The 18,295-nt window shown below is 32.5% G+C and overlaps 3 protein-coding genes across 4 annotated transcripts; 2 read left to right on the forward strand and 1 right to left on the reverse strand.

The window, feature by feature from the left end:
• On the forward strand, positions 1-2,324 carry LOC11430037 (transcription factor PHYTOCHROME INTERACTING FACTOR-LIKE 15). Its single transcript, XM_003626032.4, has 5 exons — positions 1-657; positions 836-943; positions 1,058-1,123; positions 1,252-1,317; positions 1,425-2,324. Exons 1-5 carry the CDS (start codon positions 112-114, stop codon positions 1,758-1,760), a joined length of 1,122 nt encoding a protein of 373 aa, XP_003626080.1. The 5' UTR covers positions 1-111; the 3' UTR covers positions 1,761-2,324.
• Positions 2,325-3,608: 1,284 nt separating this feature from the next.
• LOC11426637 (uncharacterized) lies at positions 3,609-8,037 on the reverse strand. 2 transcript variants are annotated; one of them, XM_039828290.1, is made up of 9 exons: positions 7,762-8,037; positions 7,627-7,686; positions 6,836-7,000; positions 5,734-5,916; positions 5,327-5,457; positions 4,530-4,698; positions 4,291-4,420; positions 3,890-4,188; positions 3,609-3,812 (listed from the first exon to the last, which is right to left on the reverse strand). In XM_039828290.1, the coding sequence occupies exons 1-8, from the start codon at positions 7,948-7,950 to the stop codon at positions 3,926-3,928; spliced, it is 1,290 nt and encodes a 429-aa protein (XP_039684224.1). In that variant the 5' UTR covers positions 7,951-8,037; the 3' UTR covers positions 3,609-3,812; positions 3,890-3,925. The 2 variants fall into 2 exon arrangements, with proteins under 2 accessions (XP_039684224.1, XP_003626081.1); XM_003626033.4 differs by having other exon boundaries at positions 3,609-4,188.
• Positions 8,038-15,557: 7,520 nt separating this feature from the next.
• On the forward strand, positions 15,558-17,544 carry LOC11432542 (transcription factor MYB61). Its single transcript, XM_003626034.4, has 3 exons — positions 15,558-15,893; positions 16,022-16,151; positions 16,329-17,544. The coding sequence occupies exons 1-3, from the start codon at positions 15,761-15,763 to the stop codon at positions 17,167-17,169; spliced, it is 1,104 nt and encodes a 367-aa protein (XP_003626082.1). The 5' UTR covers positions 15,558-15,760; the 3' UTR covers positions 17,170-17,544.
• The last annotated feature ends 751 nt before the right edge of the window (positions 17,545-18,295 follow it).

Here is an 18,295-nt window from a genome sequence, read left to right on the forward strand (position 1 = left end):
TTCAATTCATTCATCACATAACATTTTCCTTTACGTACACACAAATCCAACCTAGAAACAATCTTTAGGGACAAAACTTTACTTGTTCTTTCCATTAACTTCATTAGCAACATGTTTGATTCTAGCAACTCAGAGATGACAAAAAGCAATGGCCTAGGTTCCTCTCACATGTTCACATATTTAACTCCTCTCAAAAAACCAAGAGTGGATTCAAACCAAACTGCAACAACAAACTCACAGAAACAGTACTTGATGGGGTGTGAATATCAAAAAAATGGAAAAGTGAACTTCTCAAACTTTTCTATACCTGCAGTGTTTCTCAAATCAAATCAACAAAGAGTACAAGAGAAAGAATCAAAAGCAGTTGCTTGTACAAAATTTCAACAACAAAAACACTTAACTTTAAATGCTGCTACCAAATCAAACTCTGGATATGAAAGAAGTAGAGAATTACTACCAACTGTTGATGAACATTCTGAAGCTGCTGCTAGCCATACCAATGCACCTAGAATTAGAGGAAAGAGAAAAGCTAGTGCTATTAACTTATGTAATGCACAAAAACCATCTTCTGTATGTTCACTTGAAGCCTCAAATGATTTAAACTTTGGTGTTAGAAAATCACATGAGGACACTGATGACTCTCCTTATTTAAGTGATGTAAGTGGAATTCATCAAACCATATGCTATTTTTTCTTTATGTTTGCAGTTAGTTACTATGAAACACGAACACCGGACATGACACGTACCAGACGACACAGACACAGTTTCAATATGAAGTGTTATGTTATATTAGTTGCCATCATTCTTACTAAGCTTGATTGATTTTATGTTGCAGAATGATGAAGAAACACAAGAAAATATAGTGAAAGAAAAGCCAGTTCGAGAAGGAAACAGAGTCAAGAGAAGCTACAGGAATGCAAAAGTTCATAATTTATCTGAAAGGGTGAGGAAAAATTTAAAAATATGGATTAAAAAAGAAAAAAAGAAAAAAAAATACTTGTATTTCTATATGCAGTTTAATTCCATGTAACTGATAAATATTTATTGATATTTTCAGAAGAGAAGAGATAAAATTAATGAGAAAATACGTGCATTGAAAGAGCTCATACCAAATTGCAATAAGGTATGTGAATATTAATTTATTTTTATTTTTGTGACAAGAAACACCTTGTTGAACTTTATTTGTTTTTAATTAATTATATAAATATAAATATAAATATAAATGTTTTGATTTGTATTTGTTATATATAGATGGACAAAGCTTCAATGCTTGACGATGCAATCGATTATCTTAAGACCCTCAAGCTTCAGTTACAGGTAAAATTTTATGTCCTTCAATTTTCTGTAACATTATTTAAATTGAGATTTCACTATATAATCTTATTCTTATATTAAATATAATTTTATGAATTATGACGTTGCAGATTATGTCAATGGGAAGAGCACTTTGTATGCCACTTAATCATTTTATGATGTTACCCGCACATCATATGAACATGAATATGAATATGAATGCACAGCATTTGATGATGGGTTTTAGGCCACACGTACAGTTTCCTATTCCACAAATGGGTGATGGTGTCACAAACAATAACAACGACAGAGTTCAGATGTTTGGTTTCTCCAACCAATTACCACCACAAATGTCAATTCCCAATGCACCTTTCATTCCTCCTATCATTGGAAACTCTTCTTCAACCACACCACCAACACCAACCACTTTTGGTAACCAGAATCAACCTGGAAGGACATGTGGCTAGTCTCATTCCTCATTCCTAAGAATATTATGCAAAGACTCAAAATGTATGCAACAAAGAAATCAGTTTTTGTACATTAAGTACGAGATGTTAAAATTAAAAGAGACATTTGATAAGTTGGGACGTGAGTTTGAACCAGCTATTTCTCAATTCTGTGTAATTAGTGTGTGAGATTCACCACCAGCTTCTTGAAACATTAAAGAAAAGTAAGGTTTTTGAAGCCCTAGCTATCCTTCCTTGATTGGCTCACAACATCAACAGAACATGCCGTCTGACAATGATTTTTAATACAAGGAGTCAGTCATCTTTAATCAAATCACCAAATTTGATACTATTGTAGGGTTGCGAGGGAAGCCTAAAAGAGTGAAGGATCGTTACATTGTGCAAAGAATACTCACTTGCACATGTGGATTAGACACTACATCCTTTTCCGCTCACTTAGTCGTTGTTGCAACATCTATTTTTTTATTTAATGTAGAATTTTTTTCTCACACATGACATGACACACAAATTCATTGCTATTTACCTACCAACAAAAGAGGAAAATTTTCAACATATTTCAAGAAATCTAGTATACACTCTCCCTTGTCTTATGTCTTGAATGAGCTTGCTTACCAATTTTCAACATGGTATTCACGTACAAAACTTGTTACAAAAGTACATATCGAATCATAAAAAATAAAAAAGCCTTCGAGTAAGTGTTTATGAAAAAAGAGTATAAGTTTGAACATGAAAGATCACATAGACTCAAACTTGAATATAATCTAAACGAAAAAAAAAAAGACAAGTCCTGATTAACTTAAACAACTAAGATGGTCAATTTGATTTGAGGGAGAGTGTTTTTGTATTTTAGCTTTGTCCGAAAATATTACAATGTATGTTACTCTCAAATAATTATATTCTTCTATTTAATCATGACAGTAAAAATACTCTAAGAATAAAGATAATTAAGCAAAATTATAACACTCATCAATATAATATTTTTTATCTTTCAAAAAGAAAAATAATAACTTTTTAATTAATACCATTTGCTTTTGAAACTTTCGACTTCCTAGCACCAGATGCCCTTGACCTTCTACACATAATTCAAAGGATCGTGTATAACAATGTCATGTTTGCCATCCAAAAAAATTTAACGACGCAGCTCGTATCCCACTTGCGTTCTATTCATGTGTAAGTTATCCTTATATATTGGATACACTCAAATTTTAGTGTATGAATTAATCCATTGCAAATACACTATTTCCATAATTTTTACAACCCTTTCGACTAATTTGAATAACTTCATGTTCATAGACGATGGCGACCGGAGACGGAGAGCATATTATATTCCTTTTTGTAATTTGTTTGAAAGTTATAATTTTTTTCCAAATAGCCTATTGTTTAGAACATTTCTAGAAAGAAAAAAAAAAGTATTATTGTTTAGAACACCTAATGTAATAAAAGATTTCGCTATGTGTGAATTTAAATAATTTTTTTATTAAAGATGTAAAATTTACAATCCTCATCCACGTCATTTATATTTGCAACATAACTATTTTGAGACGACATCGGGTTGATGTAATCTGTGAAGTTACTATTATGCAAACAATTGTGACCAAGATCAAACTCAAATCTAAAAATAAACGCAAATGACTATGGAGTTTAAGACTTAAAAGTACTACTCCATCCATGTGTGTTTGATTAGATATAATTACTTTTAGAAAAATGGTAAACAATGTCAGTTTAACTCAGTTGATAAAGACAATGCATAATATATGCAAGGTTCGGGGTTCGAATCCCGGCCACCACCAACAAAAAGAATTACAGAGAAGTTTGAACCAAGGGACTCATTCCGCACAAGCATAATCATTACATGCATACTCCCTCCAATCATAAATATAAGTCGCAATCAACCATTTACACGTGCCAATGGATAACTTTACTAAGTAATTAAAGCACGCATCAATTTGCCAAAAATAAAATAATCAAAGCACCCATGCTCCCTCGGTAATACTGACATATAGTGTTGGGACAAGTCAATTTGTCAAAAAAAAAAAAAAAAACTATACTCTAACATATAAACATAGTTTACATAAACTTTCAATCATATTTTAAGATCTTGTGGTGTAGAGATTTTTAGAAATAATATATCATTATTGAACTTTTCTCACTTTCAAACTTACGGTTTATATTGCTAAATTTGCGGTTTTGTGTCCTTCAGATGCCGCATGAGTGGTTCTTGACTTCCCGACTGGACGGTCTGAAAGTTTGAGATTTGAGAGAGTGTCACTAAGTAATTCAGAGGCTTCCAAAGTTGCATTTCCTTCTTCACTGGTGGTAGTCTTTTCCAGTGTATCAACTTGAGCCTCTTTCTCAAGAGCCAGCTCTAACTCTTCAAGTTCCTCTTCAATATCTTCATCGTTGATATCTGTGTATGATGGAGTTTGCTCTGCAGCCCAAAAAAAAAAAAAAAAACGCATGCTTAAAATTACAAATCCTAATTATTGATTTCAGCATAAATGTGAGTCACAAAAGAAATGACAAAATATACCTAGTGCCTTTTCAACTTCCTTCTGCGAATCAATGCTCTCTTGGAGATCTCTTAAACAGATATCAACATCTTCCACACTTATCTTATTTTCTTTGATAGCTCGTGCTCCAATCTGCATAGCTTCAGAAACCTGCTAACAAAGAATGATTACTGGATATAATGAACACAATATGCAGTCCAATGTAATATTTTAAATCTTCTATAAACTGATCAACTTGACACAAAAATTAAAGTTGTACCGTTTTCGTTGACTCTGCATCAACAACAACACCATGTACTTCCTCTACTCTATTCAAAAGTGATGAACATTTTTCTCTACTCTGGGTGACCAACTTCAGCTCCCTTGCATACCTGAGGGCTAATTTTCTGTTCCCAGAATGTAGAGAAGCCACTGCTGATTTTCTTGACCTAAATAGGATCAAAAAGTTAGGCAACTATTTTTTTAAGCAAACATGGTACACTGACAAAGCATCACTGTCAACTGGGAAGACAGTATATGATATGAAATAAACTAGTACCAACAAATTTTGACTGTTAAAAGCATTCCTCGCGTGAATAAATTTGTAAAACTAATCAAATTAATTTGTCAAATTCTTGAAGTAAACTAACATATTACCACCAAGTCTTAATCAGTGGTCACCTTACAAAAGTATAACATCATAAGAATGAGGATCGACCATTAAGTTTATTATATTCTTCTGTACATCAGCAATGTTATTTAGTGTGTTGAGTAACTGTGTTTTGAATTGGCCTTTTATGTGTTAGAACGACTTATAGCCAAAATCCTACTAAGAGGGCTTCGGGCAACTTTTTCCTGAAAATTAATCAAAACCAAATAAACACTTACATAAAATATAATAATCTACTGTGGAATAAGAAAGGGAAAATGTTTCAGTTTACGGAGGAAGCTTTTTATTTTATTTTTTTGAAGAAGAGCTTTTTATTTTCTTTTCATTATCTTTTAATTATTTTAAAAAACCTGTCAGGATATATATACAAGTATAACAATTCATACAATACAATACAATAAACTTACAATTCACAACGCCTGTCAATCACATCTAATTGTTGCTGAAGCTTCTCAATTGTCCAAATCAAGTACAGAACATCACAATCTAAATTAGAGGCACCGGATAATGCTGCTGCTGAGAGTGAAATTTTTACCCCCTGTCAAATTAAAAATGGAAATAAGACAAGCAATCTAGGCATAAGAATCAAATCAGTATTGATCAATGATAATTCTTCCCAAAGTAAGGGAACAATCCTGTCATTTAATATTATCAATTTTACTACCAATTTACCAGAAATGTTAGAAGTTATTGGATGTCCCACACACTGCTACCTAAATGTGATATATTTGAAGAAAAACGCTTGCCCAAATGATAGAATACTAAACAACTGGATTTTTCTGATCGTAAGGTTAACTTTAGAAAGTTTATGTACCTCTACAAATTCGTTCTTAAGGACGGACAGATACTGTGTTGTTCCACACCCTGATAGATACCTCAACATTACAGAAGCTTCATCCGGCCCTCCGCATATCTCCTGAAATTTCTTCATCGTAATGATACATGATGAATTCCAGTGACTTTCTGATAGATGTTTGACAACTTCAGCAGCCTTATCCTACATATGAAGAAACAGAAATGTAAATCGAGGTATAGAATTGAAAGCATCTAGCATACCCAAACAAAGGAAAAGTAGGCCCAAGTCCTGCAAACTAAATTAACTTGCTGGCACCAGCATTGCATGAAAGCAAATATGAACAGTTGCTGATACCAGGTATCATACACCATGGAAATGAACCGATGTACTCAATCCATATGCAGTAGAATTACTAAACAATTTGAGGTGTATCCAACTTAAATACCAGAAATGTATAAGATAATAAACTCCTGCAGAATAAATTTTAAAAGTACCAACCCTGTGCTTCAAATATTTATAAATAATTCATTCACATGAAATCTGTCTGGCACCTATGAAGCACTAACACAGATACGACACTGACACTTCTACAATAGTAATAATTAGAAAAAGTGGAATAACTAAATGTAACTACATGTTTCACTTCAATATGAAGTGTTTGTGCTTCATAGTTTGGAATTATAATAGGCTACAAATTCAAAATTGACCAATCATTTGGGGTGTACTATCTTATTAGAATCTTTGACTTTCTATCTGAAAGTTGTAAGTAAGGGTAACAAATGTCAGACAATTGATATCAAGAATATATTGATCAATGTTAGACGTGTTTGATTTATCAAAATTGAAAGTTATCAAACAATGCCAGATTTCTCAGAGACCCTAGATGCCTCTATTGTGTACAACGCGTAAGAGTATTGACATGGAACCATTCTTCCATGAAAATTTCAAACAAACTCTACAAGGGTGGTCAGGTCCATGAAATATATGTCAGTAAATCTTAATTACAAATGCACAAGGTAAACCAAACACACATGCATAAAATTAAATAAAATAAAATAAAATAAAGGAAAGCAAAAAACAAAAGAAGAAAAGCTCTCGAAATAAATGGATTGCTAACAACCTTAAGCATAGGAATTAGGACCACGGATTCTTCAGCCATGATATCTGGTGTAGCTGGTCTGATTATTAAGTTGGTCATTTTTCTGACTAATTGGGAGAATCTTCCACGCGTTGGATCAACAAGATCCCCAGTTCTTGTGATGTCACCTTCATTATACATTAGAGACTGGAAAATGATAAAATGTAAAGGCAAAAAACAAAACACGAAAAGGGCATGTTTGAATGCAGCATTTTGGAGGGAATGACTTTTTTTTTTCTAAATTAAGAAAGTTATAAATGTTTCCAAAAATAAATTAAGTGCGATCAAAATAATATATTATCATCCACCATGTTATTCTTACAGTTTTTTTGAAGAGTTTAGTGGAGGTTCCTTATCAGTGTATAACTATTTTACACCAGCATCCGATGACAATTTAATTAATATACTTTATCAATGTACAATTATTACACATGCATCCAATGATGTGTTGCTACGTCAATTAATGAATGTGACATCTCATTTATTTTCATATTCATTAATTGACATGGCAACAAATCATTTGATGCATGTGTAAAATAAATATACACTAACATCAGAGTATGCTAATTAAATTCTTATCAATTTACATTTTGAACATAACATCAAATAGTTGATTCTCATTTAGAAAATTTCAGATAAACTTCTACAAAACATACCCTACAAAGCAAAAGAGTGATTTTGGGTATGAAACTAAGTTTAACCAGCACGAATTGTATGTAATTGTAAGAAATAAGTTGTACAAAATCAAAAGAGCATGCTCAAGTAACACTTACCAGTACATCGTCGATACACAAAGGGGTTAATCCTCCTCGATTAAACCAATCATTTTTAACCTAAAAAAACAAATTTCAGGTAAGAATGAAAAATGAAAGAAAAAGAGGGAAAAATGGAAAAACCCTAGGTAGTACCTGGGAAGGTTTTATGAGAAGGAAACCAAAATGGGTAGCGATTTTGATGATTAAATTTCTCCAGAAGATGAAATTGGGTTGCCAATCGGATCTTTGACCGGAAAAGGCTTTGAATCGAGCAACGGCGATAACTTCGTCATTCCAATCGGGAACTTCCTTTGCTATGAAATCCTTTACATTCAAATCCATTTTCCCCTTTTCTTCTCTTTGCTCTGTGTGCTTTGAGAAAAAGAGAGGGAAGAAAGAAAACCAATTGAGATTATATTATTTTACGTTTTTATGATTTTTTTTTTTTTGGAGTTTTTACTGTGCACCTTAAATTAAGGTGTACTAATACACCTGTTTCATAAATTAATAAGTTAGCGGTCATTTTTATGTAAAAAAGAGTTATTTGTTGACTTTTATATTTTAAAAAATATTATTTTATTGTTTATAAGAATCATACTAATTATTTTACATTTTATTGAAAAAATAATAAATATTCACTATTATAAGTAATAAAAAATTAAAAAAAATTGAATTTTGCTTCGCCAACATTTTTAAGAAATAAAATATTGTTATTATAATTGTAAATGATAGAAAATATTTTTTCCTAAAAAAATATAACTTATTAAACTATTAATTTAAATATAGGTGTACCAGTACATTCAAATTTTTCGAATTATAAGTAAACACATAATTTCCAACACAAATACGACACCATGTGCAAAACTGTAATTTTGGTGTGAAATATAGGGGCATTTTGGTAATTTCATTCCTTTTTTTCAATTTCTAAGCCTTTAAACTTTCTTCTCTCTACGACAACCTCTTCTTCTCTCCTGCAATTGCAACTGTAACCCTTGTTCTAACCACCACCACACCCTTCCTTCTAACCACCACCACCACCATTGTCCTCGTTAAACACAACCACCTCCGTCCTCACCGCACCTTCCATCCTAACCACCATTGTACTCGTCAATCACCACCACCCCCGGTCCGTCCTTGCCACCGCGCCCTCCGTCAACGTCACTATCATCATCCTCGCTGCTACGCCGTTACACTGTCCTCACCATTGTTGTCATCGACTCTTTCACTGGCCGCCGTCTATCTCTCTCGTTCGTTGGCCGCTGCGTTGTTGTTCTTCTGTGATTTCAAACAAGTGTGTTTGGGTTTGTTTTTGCAGAGAATATAGAATGGAGAGGAGATCGACAGTGTTAGACGGTGGTCTCGATTGGTCAGACATTTGCAAAGGGGGGAGAAAGTGTAACGGTGATGGTGGAGATGAGCGAAAGGTTGCAAAGACAAGACTAAAATATTAAAAAAAAAGTGAAAAAATATTGTTTGTTCATCTTTGCTCCATTTGTCTTTGCTCAATTTATCCCATTTACCATCATGGATGTGTGACACGTGTTAAAATAATATCCAACGGTTGAAATAAAAAAGGCAACAATAAACAAACACACATGTGATTGCTTTTAGAAACACAATCTCAGTATCTTTTATTCATAAAAAAAAAAAAAAAAAAAAAAAAACTTTGTATCTTTTTGAATTTATAATGCTACAGCGTCTTCTCTGAATTGCAATGATACATCAAAATTAATCATCCACCATTTTTCAGAAACTATAATCATCAACCCATCTTCACCCATTTTCAATTTCTATCTTTTTCCTTTTTTGATTTTATATTCCGATCGGAGAAAAATGAATCCATAAAAGGAATTAATAAAACAACGATGTGATTTGAATAATTTTTTGCAATTGCATCAAGACATGTAACCTGAAAATCAATCACGTATGCATAATAACAAATCTAAGATTTGTAACATGTTTGAATCTAAGATTTGAATCTGGAAAAAGGTTGTGTGTGAATCAGAAAAAGGAGCGTGCTGCCATTTGATGAACGGAGATGCGGAGAGGCGAGGCGAGAATGAGAAGCAGTAGCAGCGAGATGCGGAGATGGTGAAAGGAAGAAGAAAAGCTACCGTGTTGTTTCTGAGAAAGAAGAAAGAGGAAACGTATATTGTGTTTCTAAGAACAATCACATGTGTGTTTGTTTATTGTTGCCTTTTTTATTTCGACCATTGGATATTATTTTAACACGTATCACACATCCATGATGGTAAATGAGTTAAATGGAGCAAAGGCAAATGGAGCAAAGATTGACTCGTCTATATTGTGTCTAAAAAAGTGTTTCCAAATATCATTTATGTTTTTTTTTTTATCGGGGAAGAAAATGAAAGAGAGAAAAAAAAAAGATATTTGTACAACCACTTTGTGACAACTTTATCTCTTATACTCTTATTTTCTCTCTCTTCTTTTTTCTCTCTCCATTGTTTTTGACCAATAAAAAAGAGAAAAAAGAAGTTGTCACATAAGTTGTCTAAAATGAGTTGTTCAAATATCACTACTAAAAAAAATACAAAAACTTACGAGGGATACGTGATTTTGACAATGGTTAGTACTTAGTACAATTGAGTTGTATTTTTAATAGACAATGTACTCAATTTATATATATATATAGAGAGAGGGCATATCAAGTGAGAAGACTATTTAATATGAGAGGGTGAGAGGGTTAATTATTAACCATTAGATTGGGATAAACGGTTGAGATTATATTGGTCACTAAAACAACACATGTATCTCATAGATGTTTGTTTCGAGGCTTTTTCAAGTTGTTTCAAGTCCAACGCTTCTTCTTCCAGCAAAACCCAACATTGGTGATGAAGAGGAAAAACACAGTCAGATTTTTTTATTTATTTCATGAATGCAGTTTTTCTTGTTACTACTAAATTTGTTGAAGATAAGTCTTTGCAAAAGCAATCAAATCCACTTCTCTTTTTATTTTTTCTTTACTCTACGAACCATAATTGTTGGTTAGCTAGAAAATCTATCCTACAAAATTCAAGGTCGAAGAAAGAGGGGACTGTAAATGGGTTTCAACTTGATTGAAAAATTCATGGCTGCCGGATCTGGAATGGAAGAAGATAAGAACGGGTCTTTAGTTGAGAAAACCAAACTATGAATGGGCTTCGAATTGTGGTGTAGATTTTATTAAAATTCCATTGCTGTTGTTATGAAGTTGAAGAAACAAGGGATATAAAGTCCATTGTTGTTGTGATGGAGCAAGAGAGAGAAGAAAGGTGAAAACCAGAGAAGGAGGAAGGATAAGGGAAAATAATCATGTGCAATCAATTTTATATGAAGCTTTTAATCTGATCCATTCAATTTGATCTAATAGCTATTAATGAGTCCTCTCATCCTCTCATTTAAAAAATCCTCTCACTTGAAATGCCCTATATATATATTTTAAAAGGTTAAAATAAAATATATTATCAAGCAAAGTAAGTCCTTCCACATAAGGTGTGGAAGGGAGGACTTATATGTTACTAAGAGTCAAACATCAAATCACTACAAACGAGATATGAATAAAGAAAACATGAAAATTAAAATACAACCTTGTCAAAAAAAAATTAAAATACAACGGTCAAAAAGGAATGGGTTTAAGCCTTCAATATGTTGTTGTGTACAAGTGTGAGTTATATGATCCACATCGGATAAAAGAGTAAAGGTTGAACACCTTATAAGTAAGAGAACTCATAAACCTATTGCCTTAAGATTTTGGGTAAGAGTGTGGTGTCTCTCTTGCTTGTGGGGTTGTTCTAGCCTCGATGTGGTCGGTCCCCCTGGCTCCCCTCTATGACCCTGCAGTATCAGAGCCCGGTTCGACAAAGGGTACGACCGAGGCAGCTGGTCCGTTTGCGCATAAAGCAGCAACGGCGGTTCAAGTAGTGTCGATGATGTAGTATTTTTGCATCAAACAATAGTGAGTATTTATATCGTCTCCTTAGGGTCTAGTGCGATATCACAGACCGTTCGACACCAAATATCATTCTAAGTTAAAAGATAATTTGTTGTTTGTTTTAGTAACTAAGTTTCAAGAGTAAAAGTTGAGAGTAATAAGGCGTAAAAACTTGTTAGGATTAGAGTTCCTTAATCAAGCGTCACACGTAACCTAATGACCATACATGGATTCTAGATTTTCTTTGATATTATCATGTATCCCTCGACAACACCATTCGTGTCCAAACAGTATTGTGAGATCAATTGTACCATTCAATAGTCGATGTCTCAAACTATTGAATGATTCAAGAGTCGGTCTTATCATTTAATCAATGATTTCTCAATTTATTGAATGATAAGAAAGCTTTAAGTTTGGATACAAAAGGTGATTATCAAAACATCAATTCCATGTCTAGAACTTATGTTTTGATAGATGATTATTCTAAACCTAGATTCAAAAGTATTTCTCAATCACAATTAAATCAAACATAAGCAATAAAGTGCAAGAATAACATCAATATCAAATCAATTGCTAGAACCATATTTTATAGATCAAAATATTACATGTTTAGCTAAAATCGAGTACCTCTAATCCCAACAAAGGAGATTTAGCTACTCATTGCCATGGAAGCCTTGCAAGAATGAATTGAAAAAGAAGGATTCATTACAAACTTATGATCTCTAAACAAATGAGGAAGAATCCACTTTCTATCACTCTCAGTCTATGAAGAACAAGCCCTATATCTCTCTCTAAAAGTATTACAAGTTAAAAACTATGAGAAAAACAAAGATCCCTAATGAAATGATTAAAAGGGCTATTTATAGAATTCTTAATCTGCATAAACTCGCCTCGCGAGTAACTCCCTTCTATGACCCAACAGTGGTATCGGAGCCCGGTTCGACAAAGGGTACGACGAGGTAGCCAGTCCGTTTCCGCATAAAGCAGCAACGACGATACAAGTAGTGTCGGTCTGTTTGCGGAGAAACTAGCAACGGCGATACAAGCAAGTAAAAAAGCTTCCGCTTGAAGGGGGAGCATGATGAATTGAAGGACTCACACTTGGGGGGGTGTTGTTGTGTACAAGTGTAAGTTATATGTCCCACATCGGATAAAAAAGTAAAGGTTGAACACCTTATAAGTAAGAGGACCCATAAACTTACTGCCTTAAGGTTTTGGGTAAGAGTGTGATGTCTCTCTTACTTGTGGAGTTGTTCTAGCCTCGATGTGATCGGTCCCCCTCGCTCCCAGTAACCCAACACAATAATGGTAAACAAAGTCGAATGTGACAAATTTTGACTTCAGAAGGTGTCTAGCTTAACTTTTTCGCATAATAATTGCAAATACTCCTCCTTTTACTGAAAAATACATATATTTCTCTCTTTCCATAAGAGATTTTTTCTTTGTATTAAACGCTCTATTATTATTTTTCATATGAAACGAATCTTCATCGCATGCATCTCATAATTACTAGGATGGTATTGCATAACAATTCAGAACGATTCATAAAATAAAGAGTTTGTTACTGAAGATTAAGAATTTGTGTTTTGAAAATGAAGAATTTGCTTTGCAATCTTGTATTCTACATGTAGAGGAAGAGCAACAATTTTCCTCTGCTGCAAGGAACACTTGGTATTCTTGTTTTTGTTTTGGTACGTAATCTTGTTTTAATCCCGATGAAAATATTCATCGCCTATTGATTTATAAACCCTCTAAAATCTTTCTCAAATACAATTTTTTTGTTCAATTAAATTAAAAGATTTTATATTACAGCTGCGATGAAACACAGACCACAAAAAATGCGGTTACATGCCAATAAACACAGAATCTAGATATTTTTTCAATTGAGATATATAATTTTTTTTTTTTAGTACATATTTGATCATAAATTACATAATGTTATCTCTTTATCTAGTTTAGAACTTCAAATTTTTTTTTGACCAAAAAAAGAACTTCAAATTTATCTCCAATTTAAGTTATATTTCCATTACTATTATTATTTAAGAGTTGTGCAATATTGTTATTAATTCACACCGCGATAACTGCAATGTGTAACACAACATTTGTAAAAGCTGAAATCACAAAATCCTATATATTCTTATTGATATTTTAGAATTTCAATGTCAATACAAAGAGGAAAGGAATGAATGGAGGAAATAGTCCTAGCAGCACAATCTCTACAAAATTTATATAAATTCTACAAAATTTACTTAGAGCTCACGTAATTTCAACAAATAAAATTCTCCATGGAGGGAGTAGTAACTAACATTTTCAAAAACTTGCTGAATTAAAAACTCAGCGGCTCTCTATATTCAATTCTTGAGAGAGACCATAAGAGAGGCCATATGATATGACTAACACTAAAAATTAGTGCAAATTAGATCGGCAAAAATAATCACCAGAGAAGTGAAAGCAAATCAAGGACTATATTTTTGTTCAGACAAATATTGCACATGTGATGTGATTATACCATAACCATACCATACAGTGCCGGTGGAATAGTTGTGACGTTAATGAGATTTAATAAACTCATTGTCGTTAGTATTAGACAGTGAAACAACATATGAGCCAAATAGTTAATTAGTTGTCCATAATTAAAGCTTTGTTTTTTTCGGTTACTATTAAAGCTTTGTTTAAAAGTGAAAGAATATATTCTCGAGAAAAATAAAATAAAAATGCATAAAATTGTCATTCAATTGTTAAGAAGTTGATTCATAAATAGTATAGACACGTATTCAATTTTCATTATCAGCGTTAAGACTTTGTTAATGAAAAATTTATATACATTCTTATAAGAAATTTGTATACATAGTATGGACATATGTTCAACTTTCATTATCAACGCTAAGACTTTGTTCAGACAAATATTGTATACTCTGATCCTTATGAATTATTGAAACCTAACTCACATAAACTTTATTTTTCAAAAAATAAAATATTTCAATCATCTAGAAATTTTAGTTTTTTAATTGGTTTGTTGTAATTACAAAAGTGGTTGTATTCCCTAACTGTCATCCATAAAAACTTGTTCTACAATTTAAAAAGGCTATTAAAAACTTATATATATATATATATATATATATATATATATATATATAGTTTTGTTATGAAACTCCCATCAAGAAAATAGAATGTGTGTTTTAGCATTGAACACCTTTTGGTTTGGATAAAAAACTCCAACTTTTCTTTTTGAAATCAAAGTCAAGCTAAAGGGCAAGTTTGTAATTTGATTATTTTTTTTCATTAATGCGTTAATCAAGCTCTGACAGGCTATGGGCCCATATTTTTTTTTTTATATGTAAGGTCCTATAGTAAGTGTTATATAGAGGTGAAAGAGAGAACTTGACAAATTGTTAAGAATACTTCGGTGGTAGAGCGTTACGTACAAGACCGCATGGACAGGGATTCAACTCCCGCTAGGTGTTGGAGTTCTTGAAAATGTGGTTACTATTCAAAAAATGTTGGAAGAGTGGCTCGTTTATTTTGATGTTAGTGATTTGAACATAAAATCACTTTTTGATGTTATTTACATTATTGGGATGTTATCATAATTTACTTTAAAAAATTGTTTTTTTTCTTTCTATTTTTATCCGGGGGCCAATTTATAAGATTAAAACGGGGCCAACAAATTGTTTAAGACGACCCTGATCTCATGCATCGTAGTACCATTAAGTCTTTCCCTTTAAAAAATAAAATAACGTTTATAAAAAAAAAAATGGAAAAAGCATGACGAAATGACCTTCCATTCTATAAACATTTCACTTTTTTATTACATTACAAGATATCTAATCTAATGAACAAATAATTTGATTTTAATGCATGATGTATTCTATTTCACTTGTCATTATACACATTTTAAATAAAAAGATAGAAAAAATAAATAAAGAAACATAAGGACACGTATATTCTCAAAAAAGGAAAAAATAAGATAAATAGAAGGTACCTTAATGACTATATGACATAATTCATGGGGCCTCAACTCATTTTCTCAGCTGCCACTTCATTTTCCATCTTTCACACTTCATAATATAATCTCTCTCTCTCTATCTCTCTCACTCATATTTTACCTGTCACGGTCTTTGTTTATTGCTGCACAAATCCAACAATCTTTCTGTTTATCAGAAACTTTCGCACTTCATTGTATTTTTAAGTTTGAGGGACCAAACCACAAACAAACTACAAATGGGAAGACACTCTTGTTGCTACAAGCAGAAGCTTAGGAAAGGTCTATGGTCACCTGAGGAGGATGAAAAACTTTTGAATCATATTACTAAATATGGTCATGGATGTTGGAGTTCAGTTCCTAAGCAAGCAGGTATATATATTTATATATAATCCAAATTTTAATATTTCAATCTCCTTTTAGCATATAATTATGAGATTAGAGAAGAAACTGTTGTTGATATATAATGTATTTTATTGGCATGGCATGGCATGGCATAGGTCTTCAAAGATGTGGTAAGAGCTGTAGGCTTAGGTGGATTAATTACTTAAGGCCTGATTTAAAAAGAGGTACATTTTCACAAGAAGAAGAAAATCTCATCATTGAACTTCATTCAGTACTAGGGAATAGGTAATTAAATTCAATCCTTCTTTTTTAAGTATGATTTACCAGAGTTTACAACACTCACACACGACACACCAACCACTTGCGTTAGACTCTGGCGTATTTTTTAATTGTTATGTGGTTGTTGGATCATTCTTTTTATTTTTCAAACCTTATTGACATGCATATGATGTGTTTTCTTAGATGGTCACAAATTGCTGCACAATTGCCAGGGAGGACTGATAATGAAATAAAGAATCTTTGGAATTCTTGCTTAAAGAAGAAACTGAGACAAAAGGGTATAGACCCTGTCACTCATAAACCACTTTCTGAGGTAGAAAATGTTGATGAGGAGGAGGGAAAAACTAGAAGCCAAGAGAAAACAGCAGAAATATCAGAATCAGATGAATTGAACATTGTGAGATCAGAAAGTACTTCTAAATCAGATGCTGTTTCATATGAACCAAAACAATCTTCAATTGTCCTAAAAGGTTATGCGACTGAAATGGAAGTGGAAGGTTCTTGTTCCAACTATTTGATGGGAAATTACCCTATTCAGATGAATTACACATCCACTGATAATATTCCAAATAATCCTAACTCTTCTCATTGGTTCAACCAAACAGGATTAAAACCTTTTGATATGAACTCTGAATTTACTTCAACTTCTAACATCATGTCAATTCTTCCACAAACTAATACCTCATTTCTTCCTAATGCTTTTTGCTACAAACCATCAGAAGATGTTTCTATGTCTTCATCTTCTTTCCCTATGAAGAATAGTATCTTATCTTCTTGGGGAATTACAGATTGTGACACCTCTATTAAAGAGAATCAAACAGAAGAAGAAGAAGAAGAAGCCAAGTGGAATGAGTATCTTCACAATCCAATGTTAATGCTACAAAATCAAGCATCTGAATCTTTATGCAATGAAATAAAGCCTGACACAAATTTAGGCCCTGATGGTTTAGGGGACATATTGCCACATTCCAAGCAACAAGAATCTTCTCAATCTTATAATATAGCAGCTTTTGGACAAGTGTAGCAGGCTTTTGACATAAAGAATGATTTTAAGGGGCTTCAAGGAATTTCAGATTGTGCGACCAAATATTTTGTTTCTGTATATAGTTTTTCACCAAACATTTATGTCAGTCTCTTCATATTTGTGAGGCAAATCATTTCTCTTTTTAATTTCTCTGGTGTGGGTACAATTGCAAAATAAGGATTCTTCTTTCTACTCTCTTTGTTTCATTGATGATGCACTTAGGAAATTACAATGGTTCATTTTCCATATCCATAACTAGTTTCCCTTTTCTTTTTCAATTGGGACAATAGTCACTTTTTCTTTGCCATGTCATATGTTCTATGTATCTATCCATTATTGTAATGACTAATCTGTACCGGAAAATTGTGTATGTCACTTTTAGTGAGTTTTTCCTTCTATCCATTTTTTCCATTCACAAATTTTAAAATGAAAATCTTATTAAAAAAAATGAGTTCAATTTCACTCGGAACAATTTAATCGTAAGATAAAAATTTGTTACACTGGTTATTACTTTGCATACAAAGAATCTTCTCTTTGAACTTGCATGATCTTCTCTCACCATACTATCTTTGAGAGTACTCAAAATGACAATAAAGAAAGTTGTGCAACCAACACTTTACCCAATTCAAGATTCTAAAGGTTGGCCATCATTTTCTTGACAGAGGAATAATTTATTCAGTTAGTTTAATCATTAATGCCCTTTGATACTTTCCCATCTAAGTAAGTTTCAATTTTATTTGTATAACGAGGCTGTTGGTCTTGTTCTCTCTATAAAACTACAAGTGAATAATTTTCTTCACTCACCAAGAAAAGGACATTAGGACCATACATTTAATAAATGTAGATAATAGCCAATAGTAGTAGAACTTTATTTAAAAAAAATATATATGTATATTTGACATTTTTGAACGTGTTTATTACTTTAATATTTTTAAAAAAGAGATCTAGTCGTGCGGATCTCCCAATCACAAGTCATTATTAACAATAACATTAACATGATCATGTGCATGTAAGTAGAGTGGAGTGGCACCACTTGAGTTGAGGAGGCCACTGGTGAATGAATTGAAAGTTGATAACTTACGATCCGTACAATGAGAAAGAGACCTTCAAGTAAATGAAAACCATA

This window comes from Medicago truncatula, chromosome 7, assembly GCF_003473485.1.
Source record: "Medicago truncatula cultivar Jemalong A17 chromosome 7, MtrunA17r5.0-ANR, whole genome shotgun sequence".
NCBI lineage: Eukaryota > Viridiplantae > Streptophyta > Magnoliopsida > Fabales > Fabaceae > Medicago > Medicago truncatula.